Source organism: Phoenix dactylifera, chromosome 1 (assembly GCF_009389715.1).
Source record: "Phoenix dactylifera cultivar Barhee BC4 chromosome 1, palm_55x_up_171113_PBpolish2nd_filt_p, whole genome shotgun sequence".
NCBI classification, from domain to species: Eukaryota; Viridiplantae; Streptophyta; class Magnoliopsida; order Arecales; family Arecaceae; genus Phoenix; species Phoenix dactylifera.
This window is the reverse complement of record NC_052392.1, coordinates 24,773,043-24,793,170: the sequence shown is the minus strand read 5'-3', so window position 1 is coordinate 24,793,170 and position 20,128 is coordinate 24,773,043. Positions and strand designations below refer to the sequence as shown.

Sequence of the window (20,128 nt, the reverse complement as noted above, 5' to 3'; positions counted from 1 at the left end):
ATTTGATCTATCGTAACCTAGAAATCTAAGTCAGGATAAATCAATGCCTTCCAAATCTCCGTGAAAAAGTTAGGGACAGTGAAAGATATGATTTCTAACATATTGCTATGCTCATTTTCTTTTCATTGTAAAACCTAAAATGTAACTAAATAAGGTGCGGTTTTTCAGATGTTGTACTAAGCGTACAATTGAGTTTTGCTATGAAATTTGAACCTTGATATAATCAATGACAGGAATTTATCACTATATTTCCTATCACATATTCTATTTGACCATAGATTGGTTATCAATAAAAGGAAATATGGAACTTGGATCTTAATATTGTCAATGTGTTATAGGGAACCATATCATTGCATTTCATTTCTCATGTTTCATATTTTTTTTTTAGCACGCCTACTGCTGGCTTGGCATGGTTCAACCGCGCCAGTAGCAAGCCAAGCGCGCCCAAGGGCTGGGCACAGGCCAGGCGAGGTTCGGCTGCAAAAACCTCGCCTGCTACAGTGCAGCGAGGTTTGGCCTGCTGAACCTCGCCCGCTACAGTGACCGCATGCCAGCCAGCTCGCCTGCATGCCCGCTAGCTCGCTCGTGCGCGCCCTCCTGCTACAGAACCTCGCTAGCTACAGTGATCGCGCGCTAGCGCCAGCCTGTGCGCACCCGCCAGCGTGTCAGCCCGTGCACGCCCGCCAGTATGCCCAGCCACGCGCACACGCCCAACTGCGCACGGCATCCAGACGGCCCGCGCGGCGCCCGACTGCACGCGCTGCCCTGGACGGCCCACACGACGCTCGGGCCGCGCAGCCGGCCTACACTTAGATTTGATGATCAAGGCAGCCATCCCTCTATATACTAAGGGTGGCCACGCCTTGGCCCTTTGGAGGCATACATGGGAAGCTATAAATAGGACCTAAGGGGGCATCTTTTGACATCTATCTTATATCTTAGAACCTTGTATCCACTTCTTGTATTTTCGGCCTTGAAGGCTCAAGAGGGACTTAGTCTCTATTGTATTCGGTCTTGAGGTTTGTCCAAGACTTGGGCTAGGAAAAATCCATCATAGTTTTCTCTAGATTTTGCTTGTAAGCTTCATTTTGGAAATAGAATCAATTAAGCGTTCCTCTACAAATATCTTCTTGTGTTTGATTGTCTTCTTCTCAAGTCAAGGGTTGGGTCAAGTTGCAACCTGTAGACCGTCCCCTTGCCTTGGTTCCCACGGCCACTTAAGAGCTTGGCACACCACGGCACAAGCTTGACACACTATGGCGTTACCCATTCGGCCCACTTTCCTACATTTCTAAGGCATTCGCAAAGAGCAAAGGGGCAAGACTTTGTGTGGTGGCTTGGGGCCGATAGCCACCCTCCAATAAGGGCGGGACGGCGATGTGGCGGCCAGAGAGGGGAGGCGGACGGCGGCGGCGACGATGCAGCACGGGCGGAGGCAGAGCCGCACGAGCGGAGGAGTGGCGGTGCCAGGGTGATCGAAGATGAATAGGTAAGGGGTTTTTTTTTTTTGAACTCGGATCCTTTAAGATTCGGGTTATCGGGCATGACCTGCTTCGGTAACCCTTGTTCTTCTGGGAATGGAAGATCAAAAAGGGCAAGGGCATTTTCAGTATTTTTTGAGAAAAAAGAAAGAAGCTAAGGGACCGGGATTTAAAGTTGGTGGAGATACTGAACGAAAGGTTTTAAGACCGGTCAACAGGGATTTTTTTGTTATAGCATGGTCTTTTGAAGGGTGGGGAATTAATTACCCCAATTTAAAAATCTTACATCAATTAAACCTCAAATAATAATCTAATAAAAAAATTATAATAATACTAAATCTAAACTAGATAGATATTGTCGAATATCTCCTCTAGTTTCACTCCCATAGTAGAACCCCTATCCAGAACTAATGTCACGCCCCAGATCTGGAGCATGACATGGTCGTGGTATCGTAGCATATTGCCCACAATAACACGAATCTCACAATGAAAAAAAAAATACAGTATGATAAAATTTGTCTAATTTTATTTGCTAAACAAAAAGAAGTGGGTATAGAGCATCTAAATTCAATATTTGAATATTCTCGACCACATAACTCAAAATTTAACGCAGGTCGCCGCCGACCACTGCCCGTCCCCGCTCGAGCTCCCTCCCGCGGCCGCCGCCGACCCTGGCTCGCCCCCTCCCGAGCCCCCTATCGCGGCCTCGCTCCCTCTCGAGCCCCCTCCCACGTTCCGTCCCCACCTGAGCTCCCTCTCGCGACCGCCGCCAGCCCCGGCTTGCCCCCTCTCGAGCTCCCTCCCACGGCTTTGCCGCCAGGAATGCCCCCACCCCTTCACGAGCCCCCTCCTGCGGCCGTCGCCGGCCGCGGCCCGCCCTCCTCCCGCGTCCGCCGCAACCCAGCCTCTTTCCGGAGCCACCAACCTTGCGGGAGGAGAGGTGTTCTCCGCTGGCCAGCCGCGGCCGCCGCCGACAGCGGCCCCGCCCCCTCCCGCGGCCCCCTCCAACGGCCGCCACGGCTCGGCCCCCTTCCGGCATCGCCGGCTCGCGGGAGGAGAAGAAAGAAGAAGAAGGGAAGAAGAGAAGAAAGAAGAAGGAAAAAAAAAGAAAAGAAAAGAAAAAAAGAAAGAAAAGAAAAAGAAATAAATAAATAAATGCATAAATAAATAAATATAAATTAATGAATGAATAAATAAATAATATATTCTAATGAAATAAAATAATTATAAAAAATAAATAAATAAAGCTGCCACGGTCGGGCCCTCTCCTGCGGCCTCCTTCTGCGGCCGCCACGGCTCGGCCCCCTTCCGGCGCCGCCGACTCGCAGGAGGAGAAAAAAGAAGAAAGAAGAAGAAAGGAAGAAGAGAAGAAGAAAAAAAAAAGAAAAGAAAAAAAGAAGAAAAGGAAAGAAAAAGAAAAGAAAAAAAAAGAAAAGAAGAAAAAAGAAAGAAAAAAAGAAAAGAAAAAAACAGAAGAAAAGGAAAGAAAAAGAAAATTTAAGTGTGTGCAGATAAGACTTGATTGTGTACAGAGAATACTTAACTGTGTAAGTGTTCTCTGTACATAACTAAGTCTTCTCTGTACACACTTAACTGTGTGATGCATAGAATACTTAACTATATGCAGAAAAGATTTAAGTATGTACAGAGAAGATTTAATTATGTGCAGAAAATATTCAACTTAACTGTGTGATGTATAGAATACTTAACTGTGTGCAGAAAAGATTTAAGTATGTGCAAAGAAGACTTAATTGTGTACAGAGAATACTTAACTGTGTGCAGAGAAGATTTAAGTGTGTGCAGAGAAGACTTAATTATGTACAAAAAATACTTAACTTAACTGTGTGATGCATAAAATACTTAACTGTGTGCATAAAAGATTTAAGTATGTGCAGAGAAGACTTAATTATATACAAAAAATACTTAACTGTATGTAGAGAAGGAAAGAAAAAGAAGCAGGAAAGAAAAAGAAGAAAAAAAGGAAAGGAAAAAGAAAATAAGGAAAGAAAAAGAAGAAAAGGAAAAAAGGAAAGAAAAAGAAAAAAAGGAAAGAAAAAGGAAAGAAAAAGAAGAAGATAAAAGAAAAAGGAAGAAAAGGAAAGAAAAAGAAGAAAAAGGAAAGAAAAAGAAGAAAAGGAAAAAAAAAAGAAAAAAAAAAGAAGAAAAAAGAAAGAAAACGAAGAGAATGAAAGAAATGTGATGCATAGAACACTTAACTGTGTAAAGAGAAGATTTAAGTATGTGCAGAGAAGACTTAATCATGTACAAAGAATACTTAACTTAACTGTGTGATGTATAGAACACTTAACTATGTGCAGAGAAGATTTAAGTATGTGCAGAGAAGTTTGGCACACAGATAATATACCATGGCATATATTTAAGTAAGCTTGGCACACAATTAATCAATATTTGAACACTTAATCTAACCTGACACGTAGTTAAATCTTCTCGGCACACAGTTAAGAAAGATCTAACTGTGTGCTAGACTAGATTAAGTGTTCAAATATTGACTAACCGTGTGCTAAGCTTATTTAAATATATATCATACTATATTACATGTGTACCAAGCTTACTAACCTAACTGTCACTCACTGATTATTTTTCTTTTTCTTCCTTTTTCTTTTCTTTTCTTCTCTTCTTTTTCTTTCCTTTTCTTCTTTTTCTTTCCTTTTCCTTCTTTTTTTTCTTCTTTTTCTTTCCTTTTCTTCTATTTTTTTTCCTTTTCTTTCTTTTTTTTCTTTTCTTTTTTCTTCTATTCTTCTCCTCCCATCTTATTTATTTATTTTTATTTTATTTCATTGAAATATATTTAGTTATTATCTTATTTATTTATTTATTTATTTATTTATTTATTCATTCGTAGATATAATTATTTATGTATTTATTTTATTTTTTTATTTTTTTCTTTTTTTCTTCCTTTTTCTTTCCTTTTTTTTCCTTTTTTTCCTTTTTCTTCTTTTTTTTCTTTTCTTTTTTCTTCTCTTCTTCTCCTCCCTCCTTATTATTTATTTATTTATTATTTTATTTTATTGAAATATATTTAGTTATTATCTTAATTATTTATTTATTTCTTTATTCGTTCATTCATAGATATATTTTTATATGCATTTATTTATTTATTTATTTATTTTTTCTTTCTTTTTTCTTCTTTTCTTTTTCTTCTTTTTTTCTTTTCTTTTTTCTTCTTTCTTTCCGAAGCTTCTTCTTCTTTCTTTTTTCTTCTCCTCCCTCCTTTTTTTCTCCTCCCACAAGGCCGACGGTGCCGGAAGAGTGTCGGTCGTTATTTATTTATTTATTATTTTATTTTATTGAAATATATTTATTTATTATCTTATTTATTTATTTATTTATTCGTTCATTCATATATATATATACATTTATTTATTTATTTATTTTTTCTTTTTTTTCTTTTTTCTTTCTTTTTCTTTTCTTTTCTTTTTTTTCTTTTTTTTTCTTTTCTTTTTTCTTCTCTTCTTCCTTATGCCTCTTCTTCTTTCTTCTTTCTTCTTTCTTCTCCTCCCTCCTCCCGCGAGGCTGGCAGCGCCAGAAGAGTGCCGAGGCTGGCGGTGGCTCGGCGACGAGGCCGACGGTGGCTCGGCAACGTGGCCGGTGGAGCGCGGTCGAGACCCTTTCTTCTCCGGATTCTCTCGCGGGTGGCAACGGTGGGGAAGAAGCACGGGTGGAGGTCGAGGGCAAGGAAGGCGGCGGTGGAGAGGGAGTCGCACTTAGCCTGAAGGTTGGAGCCGATGATGCGGAAGCGGAACGGGTACATGCGGACCTTACGGGATGGCTTGGAAGGAATAGGATTCAAAACAGAAAAAAAAAAGAAGGGAAAATGAAGATGGAGGTGAAGGGCATTATGGTCTTTTTATAAAATTTATTATGCATTGGAAATGGGTATGGACCGGTTGTTAAAGTTATGTTCAATAAGGATTAAACATTACAGTCTGGTCAAAAAATGGACCGAACATTAGTTTCCCCTTTTAAATTTTATTTGTCAGGCCCTGAGTTTGCTTCGGTATGGTCAGTGTTTCTCCGGTCGTCGGTTTCAAGAGCTCAACAGTTTTGTGAACTTCATGGTAGACACGGAGCAGGCCATTACAACACCATCATGTCAACCATGATCTGCATCCAAGCCTTGAGAGACGATACTTGACCTTGCAGCCCATCCAGTCCGAGCCGAGAAGGACGATGTGGGGATAGTCGGTTTTACCGGCACGGTCGACGTGGGCATCGATGAAGCGAGGCTCCAACGTTATGGAGCGCCAGAGCTTGCAGACATGTCTGAATCTTATGAAACTGAGCGTCGGAAGCCTCTGTAGTATCTCGAAGAGGAGGTCGGCTGAGACGTCGACTCCTTTCTTGTTTCGTTTTGTTTGCATGGTGTTTTCCTGGTTAGCCATGCATGGCCTCTTTTTAATGTGGAGGTAGGTTGAAGGACTGCAGAGAGCGGGGAGGAGTTTGTTTTAGAATCCATGTGACGAAGGACTCCTTTGGTTCCTTGGGAAGAGGAGAGAGAAAAATATGGCCAAATAAAAACTTATATATTTGGTTGAAGTCTTCAAATAGGAAAAAAATATTACTTTCTCATGAGAACAAAATTCCTATATTTCATCAAAAAAAATCTATATAGAATATAAAAAAGTCATTTCCTACTAGTTGAAAATTGGATATTTTTATAATACCATTAAATTTTTAAATAGAATAGAATAAAACCTATCCTTTTTAAAGGCATAATAGGTATTTTTTTCAACTTTTTCACGAAAATAGATGCTCAACAAAATATAAATTATTTTAAAATATATCACTTTCTTATATTCAACTGAATATATAAAAATAACTTTTTGAGGCATTAGCTTTTTAGAAAAAATATTCTAGTGAGAAAAATTTTCGAGCCAACCAAACAAGTCCTAGGCCTCCTGCCAGTCAGCAAAAGAAAGGGAAAAAAAAAAGAAGGTTGAACCATAGGCTTGAGCAACGTGGCAAAATAGACTTGTTATTTAGGACTTGCTAGTCTCTCAGAAGTCAAGGAGGTTTAGAATTTTGAGTAAGAGAGAGTTTTCCGAATCCGAGAAAGTAATAGGAAGGAAGCTTGCAGAAAGGTAGATCAGCTGCGGTTAGCCTTCCTCATCAGACTTCCACATCGACATACTGTCGAGAAATCATGAGGTCTTTCGATGGGTGTGCAAGCCCCAGTTTCATCTCAATGTACATCTCAAGCGCACCACCAAAACCGCTCTGCCCATCACTTGCGTCAGAATAAGTACCAAAACATGAGAAGGAAGTACAATGGTAGAGCTTCCTCGGAATTCCTAAGCGATGGAGGAGCTTCCTTTGGCTCAACGATGTAATGGATTTGATTAGAATGCCCCATAAAATCCTTGCAGATGGTAGGTGAACAAGGGACAAAAAAGAGCTAGCCATCTACATGCTCAACATCTTAATAAAGTAATAACAATCAAAGCCATAGATAGATATTCAAATAAAAGGGAGCACTTTGCTATCACAAAAACACCAGCCATAACCATAATAGCTGCATAAAATGAAGCAGACACTAGAGTGGCGACCGAGTATGCAATCCTCTCCATGCATATTTCCAACAGCACCAATACAAAGTAAACCATAAATCAGAGTTATAGCATTCAATCTAATATTACAAAAAATAATATATTTCGATGCATTACATTAGGGAACATTTGGTATAAAGACCATCTGATTGATGGATATTTGAAGGCCTAATCTGATAATATAATGGGCCAGCAGAATTTTATTCAAACCAAGATGAACTTCGAATTTTTCAGACTAAGAAGTCCCCTCTACCTTCAGGTACCTCTGTTTGCAATCGATTAGTTAATGTAGAACTTTGCTAGTACCCCTTTTTTTTTTTTTGAAGGTTTAACCGCAACCAACGTCACTTAACAAAGCAGATTGGTAAAATAAAGCTCGATCCCAGCACAAGAAACGGTGCACATGATACCCAAGACCATGCCCGTAGCCATAAATGGTGGATTCAACATTCTAAGACTTGTGTCGTAATACAGTTCTTATAATTAACTTGATTTTCCTTCCCCAAGGTGGGTTCCAACCCTTTATCTTTACCGCAACTAAAGCTTTCATTAGGAATAGCTAGTTACACAAATAAACATGAGACTTCTAGCATTGTACCCATCCATATCTTAGGTTGAGCATTGCGTCCTCTGCATTGCCGTTGTCCATTTTAGCATTTTCAGATTATTACTTATGTGAATCAATACATAGTTCAGGCAAATTAACCGTCAGCACACTCAAAGGGGCACCAATAAGGCATTTTCCACCATTAAACCTCTGCTGGAAGAAACTTAATGTGTTTAATAGATGAGGATTTAAGTAATCTGAGTCAACTTAATTTTTTCATATAAAAAAAATGTCTTAAATTTTCAGAGGCATCAGATCGTTTAATTTTAAGAAGTCACTGAGTGTCAACAATACAATCAAACTATGATTACAGATCTAAACAATAATTTCTATCTCTCACATAAGTCCAAATAAACAATGATGCTAAAAATTACAATATTTAGTCTTAAACATAGAAGCATCACAATTTTATTAGATGTTTATATTTCAGAGGCTTCTGACTAAACTTAGTACCAGTCTTGGTTTCCGTCTCTGCAAATCAACAGTTGACACATATCTGGTTTTGATAGAACTTGTAAAAGTAACACCGACAAATCATGGTGAATCTACAAATGAAACTGGTTTATTTAGTTTCATTGGCTCCGATTTCATTCATCCAAGGTAAATTCTTACCCAGATCCACCTTCCCAATGTTGTTCTAGGGCCCATCATCTTTACAGCCCTCCTGTGCAGGGGAAAAATATTTTTTTCCCTTCATGTGCTACTCTAGATTGAGAGCTACAAGCAAGAACAGGTGCAACAATAGTCTACAACTGGTAATTTGACCCATTTCATCTTAATCCAAGTTCTTGAAGTTGAACCACGATAAGCGTGAAAAGCTACATAAAACAGAATATGCACAACTCCCAGAAAAGTACCATCTCCAAAACCACCAGACTTAGATTTAAAGAAAAACCTACCATTCTCACTGAAATTCCCATATGTACAAAATTTCCAATTCAAAAGACAAAAATGTCCATTGTCTCCACTGTGCACTTTGATTGCTCGGCTTGACTCCTGCTGATCATCATGTTTCAGCTAAATCCTGTATAGAGTCATAGCTGATGAACAAACGTCATTGAAAAACAAAGAGACTGCAGGACCAGGTGCGAGAGAAGGAAATAGTTGCAAATGGCCCGAAGGGCTGGGGTATCAGAAGGACAAATTCAAGAGCACTTGCACCATGAAAAAAGAAACAAAATCCATTTAACCATACAAGCACCTACCTATACCCTATGATATTCAAAACCTCTTAAAGAAAAAGATATACCTATTGATTTAATAACTTCCAAATGCATGCAATAGATCTCTTCTTTTCCCTTTTTCGCCCCACATTCAGTTCAAAAACTGTATCATATTTATTCAGTTCTTGCAAGCATATTTTATTGCAGATAATTAAATACTGGGCTCGATCATATACCGTGCTACTACGAGATAGGATTTGGACCAGATCCTCATTTGACTAGAAAAGTAAGCTTGAATAGCAAGAAACAACACTGATTAATTTTTAAGTAAAAAAAGCTTACAGTGGATTTGTGCATGCCTTGAAGAGGATTTACTTGGAACTTTTGACCTTCGCAAGACTAGCTAGCACCTCTCTGATTGGTCCTTCATTCTTATGTTTGTTCGCCTATAAAGACATAAAGAAATTTTAAATTTCAGAGATTTAAAGGACTTGACTGCATAAAACAGAAAGAAAATTAAAGAACTACAATTATGACAAAAAACTAAACAGACAGTGTCAGAGCAATGTCAAAAACCAAGTAGCCTCACACACAAAAGGTCACTTTGGTCCACAATCAACCTGTTCACTCAAAGATACATTAATTTTATTGATAATAGTGTAGAAAAAGTCATCACCTTTTATGTATAACCTCTTTCTTATTCTACAAATGCAATACATATCAGAAAAGGCCATCTCAACCAGTACCTATTTAATCTACTACTATGCCATGCTGGATTGTGGCTCCAATAGTACTGATGTCAAAGAAGTCTTCTCTGTTTAGTAGTATGAAAACTATATGCTTTAGTAAATAAAGAAACAAATACACATAATACAGAAAAGCCCAAAATAAACACCTTAAGTATTTTGTCATGTACCATAACTACAAATAGCTAATTTAATATTTTAGATAGTCTGTATTGGCAGCATTATCGGTAAATGTCTACATAATCCAGAGTCAATACTGCAGGAACATAAGCAATGACTCTTGTTCTTCACTGATATGACAAAACAAGCAGTTACAACATGACTCTTACCTTCAAGGATGGTAAAAGAGCATAAACCTCCTCAACAGTCTCTGGACAAATGTTTCCAATCATACATATCTGTATCAAGAGGGAGACACAGTTACAAAAAATACATGCTACTTGCATAGAAGAACATAATAACTGAGATCCAAACCTCGCCATCATTGACCCCATTTATTTTGAGAGTCCTGGAAATTGAGTTAATGGATTAACAGCCAGATTGTTCACTGGAGCAGATGACGGACAACTCATTACTAGATTAAATCAACCGAAAGAGGAAGAAGACAAATGTAGGATACTCTAGGACTTTTCTCGCAGACTGGCTATTAATATAATGGCCACCAAATTTGGTATACTGCAATACTTTGTTAAATGACCTGAAATAAGAATTACCATCATCAATATTCAAATCAGAAAGAAATGACTTAACATATTTGAAAAGTGAGCATGCGAGGAGAAAGGATATTACTCTGGAAATTTAACTTTTGGGTCTTCCGATAAGATGGTCTTGTGCTCCTCAATTTCTTGTAAAATTTCTGCTGCTTCACAGTCCATCAACAATCTGGCATTCTTGGGAAGTTCTACAAGAAATTTTAATAACAAAGGAATGTCAGCAAATTATAAAAGCGATATATATATAATTTTTAATGCTATAATTTTTAATGCCAGAAAGCACATAGATGATCGGCTGTATATCAAAACTGACAAAACATCAAGCAACAAGGCATACAAAGATAAAGACAGAAAAGAGGGGAGCGTGTGTCACTTCATCAATCTTGTGATTGATCTTCAACCCAATGTCTACTCCAAATCAACAAATTGGACACCTTTTAGGGTCAAGACCAGGGGCCTCATACTGAAGCCATGCTTGGAATTTTTCAAGCCAAGTCCATATCCTTTAAGCAGGAACGGAGAAATAATCTACTAATACACAAATATGGGCCTCTATTACAACATGGTTTTCACGTTCAGCCTTATGAAACCAATGGAACCATATTCAACAAGACAAAGATTGAGACAAAAGAGCACATTGAGTTATAAGAAAAATACAACCTAGTTCAAGTTTCAGTTCGATTTCTGTTAGGCGAGGCTTTACGGCTGTTGCTTGTGGTAAGCTGCCCTTTCCCCCGGCCTTGCCTGCATTAAAATCCTTTCCTCCTTTGCCCCAATCCCCTGAAAATTTTAAAAAGATGCAAGAAAGTAGATTGTCACCAACTGCAAACTGTTTATCTAAAGCATTATACAGAATGTGAAAAAGCGCATGCATCTGAGACACCAAAATAACAGGAAATTCATACCTTTAGCAGCTGGGGTCTCGAATGAAGTCTTCCTTCCTGTTTTCAGGCTTTCGAATGAGACCTTCTTTTTGCCAGATTTCAGGTCAGATGATGCCTTTCCACTTGCCTTTGCTGAAGCTGGACTTCTTTCATCAACAAAACCTAAGAAAGATAAAATAAATGCATGCAATATTAGAGCATATTCAGCAACTTAACTGCTCAGATGATGGACTCTTGCTTGAAGCCTTTTCAGGCAATAAATTTTTAGGAAGAGAGCATTAAACATGATGCAACTAAGTTGGCATGTCCAGATGCATGTGACGAAAGAATAATGAGGAAAAAGTATCTGATGCATTTCTATGATCTCAAAAAAGGGAAAAAGAATGTTCAATTAGATTTTTTTCCATGAGTACATAAATTGATCGATGCACTCTCAAATTTGGTCATCGCAAATTTGGTTGATGCGGCTCTATTTATCTCCTTATCTTTCTAAAAAGTTATATGAGGAGAGAGAATCAAGAGCAATGTATTTTCAAGAAAATAAAAAAGGAAATCATTCATGGAGATGATTCTCAGCACCACACAAGCACCCCATTGCATTAGGCATTTAGACTGATAGCAAATGTGTAACTTCTGAAACAATTCTTGCCATTATGTTGAGAGGAACATCTATGGACTGATGAGGTCACCTTCTTTATCAATGATTCACTCTCTTAAAGTGTTGAGAATGCAAATAAGTGGAAAATTATATAGTATGCATATGTGAAGATCCAGTTGGTGAACTCCATCAGTATATTGTGTATTCAATAGTCAGGATGGATATCTTCATCCAATAGATATGGTTCTTATCAAATCCTACAAGCAACAATAAAAACTGCATTGCAGGCCTTGATGGTTGTTTATCTGTGAATTTTTTTATTCAAAAAGGGCAAGAAAAACATGCCCTGACATGGATAGCAAAAAAGTAACAGTGAACTACTAATTACACATATTCTAGAATGTAGTACTATGTTAACAGGGGAAGAAAATGTCAAAATACCACCTTAAACCTTATAAAGTAACACTAGATTATAAAGAAATATAAATGCATACCTTCATATTCAGAATCTGAGGAGTCTACTTGGATATGCCTTGTCTTATTCACAGGAGCACTGTCCTTTCCCTTCAGGGATTCTGCATGCAAATGGCTCACCTTTAAAAACATGCAATAATAAGAAGTTGGCATCAGCCAAACCAAAGTCTGCAAAACCTTACAGAAAGACCTTTTGCATTTCTACCATAAATTTTTAAAGCATATGTATGTATGTATGTATATAAGCCAATGTTAAATGTGTTCAGATCACTTTAATGCTTGATGAAACTGTTGTCAAGGTTAAGTACCATATATCTACCAGAACTAATAAAACTCAGTGACCATTTGTTATTGCCATATGATGGCAAGAGTCTGCATAAACTAGACCAGAAATATATTCAGCCTTACCGATGGATACTCAGAGAATACAAAAAGCTATAATAGGAAATCCTTTCCTTCCTACTACACTAGCGAAAAGCCACAAGCAATGCAACATAGATTAAAACGAATAAAATGGAATAATTTCAAATGTTAATATTTTATTTTTTTCTAGAATGTTGAGATTACTATAACAATTATTCTTTACATGTTTGGAAAGTGGTTTTGCAATATTGACAACATGCTTACCAAAGAGTAACTCTCAGTAATGTTGTTTCTGGTCGTCAAATCTTGTGGATTTGGTCAGTAAGCATTGCAGACTTGATCTATCAATTTAATAATAGGGAGGTTGACTGAAATCACATAAATTTGCAAAAGAGAATGCAATGGCAACAAGCAAGGTGGCTCAAAGAGATTGACTTGTCTGTGTCACATGGCTGTATGCTCTCTATAAGAATGGGAGAGCATTGTGCTGGGCATGTAAGATGAAATGCCAATTGATTCATCAAGGCATAAATAACAGGGTTAAACAAGCAATTTGGGTATGCATGCTCAAGAATAGTATATGAGCATTATGCTTAGGTCGATGCATGCCTGTATGGCTTACAACAGAAAAATAAACAAGTGGCAAAAGGTGGCAACGGTACAAGTGGTAATGGTCTTAAGAGGTCAACCATTCTTTAAGCGGCAGAGTGAAAAAGGGCCACCCACCCATAAGACTACCGTACAACTTTTGTCCTTCTATAAAGGATACCATATGATACAACAACCAAAAAAAGACAAATAAGAACACCTGTACTGAATTGGTGGTAGAGCACATTTTGCGACCTCTAATAGAAGTTGTAAAATGTGGATTTAAAGCTGAAGAGGTTGTTAATTATTACAGGTTGACATCTAATCATCAATCTCCTCTAACAGGAGGGAATAATGAAGAGTATTAGTTAGTGAGATGTTAAAGGGCATCAAATTTCATTCCTTGAGGTAATATACACATTGAGCCCAGCACTAGAGGATGTTAGACAAGGACTAAGCTAGCTTGTAGGACTAAGCAATTTAAAGTGGAGGGGATGTTGATAAGTCACAAAGTGAAGGATGCAAACTGGAAGGGCATGCTCAAAGCCAAACATATGACAATAGGTTGATGGCTACCAATTTTCTTGTAGTGAGATAGCAGCATCAATATCTCTACAAAGTGTTTTCTCATGCAGTTTTCATTATTCAACGTAATTAAGCATTTGTAAGTTTGAAGCATGTTGGTTTTCAGAAAATAGTCAGGAGTGGAGTACAAATATCATGCCAAAGTATTATATAGTACATAGAATAACTGATGCAATCAGCATGAAGAACTTGATTCATTAATAAGGTTAATTATGGGGTACAATGCCATGAAATTATCTTTAGCACAAAGAAAGCAAGCATAAAGTGAGACAACCAAGACAAGTGCTGGATGGAAAATTTTTTGAAGCATGAAGATGTAGAGAAGGCATATCATGGATGCAAACGTTGGATTATTGCAAATGAGTGCGTGAAGATGAAAGTGCTCCAATGCTTGTGAGATGAAATATGTTTAGTCATCTCAATGCATAGCAATACCATAAGGCATGTCACTACTTGGCTAATTAGCCTTGTGCAACAGATGTTATGCTCATCAAGGAGTCAATGACAGTTTGGTGGCACTAAATACTCTTATCTCATGGTTTGGTATGACTACATTAAGAAAACTTGGATAATCTAAAAAGATGAATGGACTAGATTTTAACTCAAAAGTGTGATGGCATGAGTGAATGGAGCTCATAGACAAAAAGGTGACTGACATGGGGTGCTCTAATTGTGGGGCAAGAGAACAATGTGAATATAAAGGTGACCAAGAATGGTGCAATGTCTTATGGTTGTGCTACAATAAGTGGCATTTTGATTGACTCCTGAAAATTGCTCATGGCACTTATTAGAATTCAACTGTGATGGCAGAAGCTACTATCATGGCCTGCCTAACCATCCCGAACCGCCCATATCAAGATGTACCGTATCGTACTAGCACAAAACCAGGATGGTTCCTAAGTTCAGTTCAGTATATGAGCTGGACCAGCCGATAACGATTTAAACATGTATCAATCGTGCCATGCCGAACCAGTAACAACCAGTACGATTCCTCCTACCAGTTTTGTCAAGTCTGGCCACCAATAGGAAGAAACATGAGTACCCATACCCAAGTCCAAATTTATTGTGTAGGGAATGGCAGTTGAATTAAGCATTTTAGCTGGCCCTAGCATGCCATGTACAGAAGATGATGGATCAAAATGTGAAGGCCTGCCCAAACTCCACAGAAACATTAACAGGCAAAATGGTTTCAAGCGAGTGCTTAAGCACTATTCCATAATCATAAAGGCATATTCTTCTTTATTGTGCTATTTCTAGACAAGTCTTAGAATGAAAAAAAGAGGAAAAGATAATAATGATGTAAGGAGAGAAGCGAAGAGGCATGGATGAGATTATTACTGATATTAAGTGTTTAAAAAAATTGGTAAAAAAAATCATTTTTCTTCACCAAACCAATCCCAACCATTTTTTTTAATACTATAGGCACACAGCATCATAACAAGGAGGAGGCATTGGGAGAGGCCAACGTATACAGACAACTAATCTATTACAAACCAATGCTTTATCATTAAACCACACAAATTTACTCATCAAACACAAGTTTCTCAAACTACTCTCAAACCAAAAACTTTAAAATTTCATCCAATAACCACACACCACATCATATTAACTCATCTTCAATGGAAACTTTCATAATAAAAAGGAAAAAGAAACCCCTTCAAGAATCCCAAATTGCTTCTTACGAATAAAAACAAAGTCGCCACCTTTGTTTCCCCTACTGCTTTCATAGATTTCATTCGAAAAACCTCCAACAAGACAAATGCAGAGGGAAAGTAAAGAGGATCTGACCTTCTTTTGATGCCGCCAATTTTGAAGCAGTCTTCCCTTTGTCCGAGGAGAAATTCTTGTCTCCTTTCTCCACCATCGCTGGAGCTAGAGCTAGGGCTCAACAAAGAGTGACTTCTCCGTCCAAAACCTAAAACTGATTTTTGAGGGGTTTGGAGACTCGTTGTCGGGTTCTTTGCTTTGGCGTCCAGACTGAGAGAGGCCTTTCATTTGTACAAATCGGGGATCATCACACCTGGCAATCGGAGGTAAGAACTCTTCTAGGGTTAACCTAAGGGTCGAGTTTAAGTAGCAAATAGTTATGGTGACATGCTGGCCACCTAACCGGAGAGTGATGGGACCTCGTACTCCTCATAACCGGAGAGTGACGGGACCTCGTACCCCTCGTAACCGGAGAGTGATACAATATGGACGGTCATGATCTCAGTTGATATGTGCACTCTCAATTTCAAGATATGTGCCCTTCTAATATATATTCTTTAGTGTGTGAAGTGTACTTAATTACTTATATCAAAAAAGTAAGAAAGGGCCAACTGTAGTGGCCTAGAAATGGAGTATATAAAGTCTTTAAAGATGGATTTCTTTTTTTCAGGAAAAAAATATATTCCTTTCCTTTCTTTTTACTACCTTTCCCACTCTGGAGCTTGGAGATGAACTGGATAGTAGGAAACCACCTTCTCGTCTAACAACATCAATTGGGAAAAAATTCTCTAATGGAGTCGACAAATTCTTTTTTCTCCGTATCTTCTTATATACTGGTGTAATAAACCAATATGTTCACTTCATTCTCATCTGATTATACTGCATAATCCATTTAAATCTTACAAAACGGGCAAAAATAAGAATTTGCTTATATGTCGTGAGAGATGTTTTGATAATTTACTAGTTTCATGGTTTTTTTGTCTAGGTTAAGATATCAGTGTACATCAAATCTTAAGCAATAAACAAAAAGTATGGCAATTCATTCATCTTATCAACTCTGCAAGGGCTATGGTATGAGACGATTCATGAAATTCAAAGTTACTAATAGTCCATAAGATTGATAAAATTATGAATTGATTTTATATTAGCCATGAAGCAAAGGCTGAATTGTTCCATCATAGCCTGAGAAACAGCCCACTTTCTTATGTCTCTTTATCGATTTATAGCTGCTCAATGATGAACTCCAAAGTAAAAAATAAATATATAAATCAGGCGAATTCTTCATGCAGTATAGTTTTATTGTGATGACTTGATTTTAGCTTCGTGTTGACAGTTAATGTATTTTTATTTTATCACCCAACACTTTGTTGTAGGTCTCGCTCAGTTACTTTTATGAGTGCTAAAATCTAATAAATGCATTCATCTTTGTTTCCTCTTTTTTTACTTAATATATATATATATATATATATATATATATAAAATTGAGTCACAAGAGAATCCCACTGAACGGTCTAATTAGCTTGATAGATTTACTTTGTAGATACTAGCAGTTAGCAGCAAAAAAAGTTTGTCAATTTGTTGAAATGGCAGATGAAGTTTTGCAATTTTCTTAATTGTGATTCATTTCTTTTAAAGAAATATGAAAGTTATGCCATAACTAGGATTGCAATCGTAAATATCTCCCAAAAGCAAGTCCAAGAAGAGGGGCACCAACCGTTGGATCCAAGTCTTGTTGGTCAAATTGAGACAATATTACTATGCTCAAAGCATTTAAAATTGATCACTCTATTACATAAAGATAAGACAAAACATGATGATTAATTGTATGGTCATAACCATCTAGTAAGCATTATTTTTGAAGTACATAAATAATGTAAAATGTGAACCACAAATTAATTTATTCATATAGGTGTGGGTTACTAGTTTTATCGATGAAAATGTTATTAGAAATATACAATTTTTCCATCAGACAATATACTAGAGCTTTATTAATCGTTATATCAATTGAAAATTCTACGTTTAAATTTTGACTAGTGCATGATTGAAGTATTTGACATCGACAAGTTATAATATGGGTGGTCCTTGCTTTCTTTTCTCAAAGAAAATAATATGAAAGTTACTTCATACAAAATGAAGCTTATGTGGCATATCATAATTTTATCAATCTTGTGGAATATTAGTAATTTTGAATTGCATGAATCTTCTCATACCATAGCCCTTGCGGAGTCGACAAGATAAATGAATAGCCATACTTTTGTTTATTGCTTAAGATTTGATGTACATTGATATCTTAACTGAGACAAAAACCATGAAACTAGTAAATTATCAAAAAAAATCTCTCAGTACACACAAGAAAACTCTTATTTTTACCTTTTTGTAAGATTTAAATGGACTATGCGATCTAGTTAGATGAGAAAGAAATGAACATATTAAGTTATTACACCAGGACATAGGAAGGCAAGGAGTAAAAGATTCAACTCCATTAGAGAATTTTTCCAATTGATGTTATGAAACAAAAAAAGGGGTTTCCTAACTTCCGGTTCATCTCCAAGTTCTAGAGTGGGAAAGGAAGAAACTCTATATACTCCATTTCTAGGCCACTACATTTACCCCCACCTTACTTCTTAAATACAAGTAATTAAGTACTTCACACTCTAAAGAACAGAAACTAGAAGGGTGCATATCTTGAAATTGAGAGTGCACATATCAACTAAGATCATGACCATCCATACTATATCACTCTCTGGTTACAAGGAATATGAGGTCCCATCACTCTCGCAGTTAGGCAGTCAGTTTTACATAAAACAAAAATGGGCATCATAAAAATGTCCAATCTCCAACAAACACCCAAAGAAAAAAAAAACTCAATTACTTCATTCCATAGTAGGCCCAGAAAAGTTTATGATTCCATTTACCTAGATCCATGAATTTCACCGTATTGTTGTTTTTCTTAAGTATTAAGTTCAACACATGCAATTTCTGGCAATTACTAGAGGTCAAGCCATCTCACTTCTTTAACATCAAAGAAATTGATCTCCCTTTTTCACCACCAAAAAAGGTAGAAAAAAAAACTCAATGCCGTGCTGCTCCATTCTTGCAGCTAAACCACAAATCTCTAACATATCCTAAAGTGTTTTAACAAATAGTCATGTTACAATATATAACACCAGAAACAAGAAAACCACATAACAACAGGACAATAAAAGACTATAATATCGAAAAAAGACGGCCATGAAAATCCAGCATATAACAGAACCAAAGCAAAGTGAGATTCAGATCCAAAAGATTTTAAAAAAAATCCAAAAACAATGTTTCCAGGGCTAAAGAAAACCCTAGCTACAGAGCGAAAACTACGAAGAAAACCGGGTCCCATATATTCGAATTCGTATAAATAAAATTCAACTCAGAAGATCGTAAAGATAAATTATTCCAACAAATTATAGAACCATATATCGAATCAAATAACTACAACGAACAGATCAAGTCGACATCCAGATCCCGCTCTAATCTTTCCCCGCTTTCAGGAAAGATTAGCCCATCAATCGAAGACAAACGGATATCAATCGAGAAGAGCTATCAGAAAATGGGGATTCCCGGAGAGAAATGAGCTACTTACTTCTCCCCATGGCTGAAACGATGGAGGGCGAAAGCGGCTCCGGCGGAAAACCTCTGAGGGGACGAAAATGTGGGATTCTAGAAGCTTCAAAACCCTTATGCGGACGTGAAGAGGCCCGAATTGGCTTCCAGCTTTAAATGGGCCGAGCTGGAATAGGACGGGCCGAACGTTCAACCGGACCGATGAATCGCTTGGAATACTTCAAAACTCCTAAGCCACAAGATATTAAACAATTCATATTAATTTCTCGTTAATGGTTAGTTTACGTACTGGACCCAACCTTGGTTGAGCTTGGGACAAATCAAGATCGTTTTGAAATTATTTTTGAGCACAAATTTTGAGATCAAGCTTAGTTTATTCGTCATTTGATCGAACTTAATGTCAAGCCAAGCCAATCATAAGTTTAGTCCATCAGTTTAATAAACTCAAATCAATCTGAAATTAAGTTGAGCTTTCTAATAGACCAGAATCAAGGTCCACTGTAGCTTAGCTTAATGTTTGAATAATTCAAACATTAGAAAATAGTTAATATTTAATCAGAAAATATAAACCTATAAATATTAAATATACTATGAAATAAAGTATTACTCCACAAAACATCATAACTTGACTAATCCATCAATTAAAAATTATATATATTGTATTCTATTATACAAACATCATCCTATATGTTCTTTTATATATAGAGTAGAATATATGTATTTATTATATATATATATAACAAATATTATTTATAAGTATTATAGTGTATATATACTATATATATATATAGTAGAATAAATACTTATATATATATAATTATTTATTCTACTATATATAAAATATTATAGTGCATATTTTTTTCAAGGCTTATCGAGTTGGACTAATTTCCAACTTACCTTGAAAATTAGTTTTGTGCAGGCTTGATCAGCGGATAGTTTTATTTAGGACTACATACAAAATCAACAATAGGCATGACAAATCCCCATGAAGTTTGTAATGTAAGGATTTGTAAGTAATTTAAATTTTAACTAGTGATTCGTATAAAATCGTATTT

The 20,128-nt window shown here is 36.9% G+C and overlaps 1 protein-coding gene across 9 annotated transcripts; it reads right to left on the bottom strand.

Annotated features, from left to right (window-relative positions):
• Positions 1-8,397: 8,397 nt before the first annotated feature.
• LOC103716802 (DNA-directed RNA polymerases IV and V subunit 4) lies at positions 8,398-19,229 on the bottom strand. 9 transcript variants are annotated; one of them, XR_605601.3, is made up of 12 exons: positions 19,093-19,229; positions 15,558-15,789; positions 12,254-12,334; positions 11,183-11,323; positions 10,938-11,057; positions 10,354-10,465; positions 10,184-10,261; positions 10,039-10,072; positions 9,894-9,962; positions 9,161-9,264; positions 8,905-8,981; positions 8,398-8,809 (listed from the first exon to the last, which is right to left on the bottom strand). XR_605601.3 is itself a non-coding variant. In XM_026808364.2 (11 exons), the coding sequence occupies exons 2-10, from the start codon at positions 15,631-15,633 to the stop codon at positions 9,190-9,192; spliced, it is 786 nt and encodes a 261-aa protein (XP_026664165.1). In that variant the 5' UTR covers positions 15,634-15,789; positions 19,093-19,229; the 3' UTR covers positions 8,398-8,981; positions 9,161-9,189. The 9 variants fall into 9 exon arrangements, 7 of the variants coding, with proteins under 7 accessions (XP_026664165.1, XP_008803190.1, XP_008803189.1 ...); XR_003387490.2 differs by having other exon boundaries at positions 8,905-9,264; XM_026808364.2 differs by having other exon boundaries at positions 8,398-8,981.
• Positions 19,230-20,128: the final 899 nt, after the last annotated feature.

Bases quoted from the DNA above. Each gene is read 5' to 3' on its own strand.
- LOC103716802 (XM_026808363.2), bottom strand. From the start codon at position 15,633: ATGGTGGAGAAAGGAGACAAGAATTTCTCCTCGGACAAAGGGAAGACT. The intron at 10,466-10,937 runs GTTGTATTTTTC...AATTTCTTGTAG, and splicing joins CGAACTGAAACTTGAACTAG to AACTTCCCAAGAATGCCAGA. The intron at 9,265-9,893 runs GTAAGAGTCATG...ATGTCTTTATAG, and splicing joins CTCTTTTACCATCCTTGAAG to GCGAACAAACATAAGAATGA.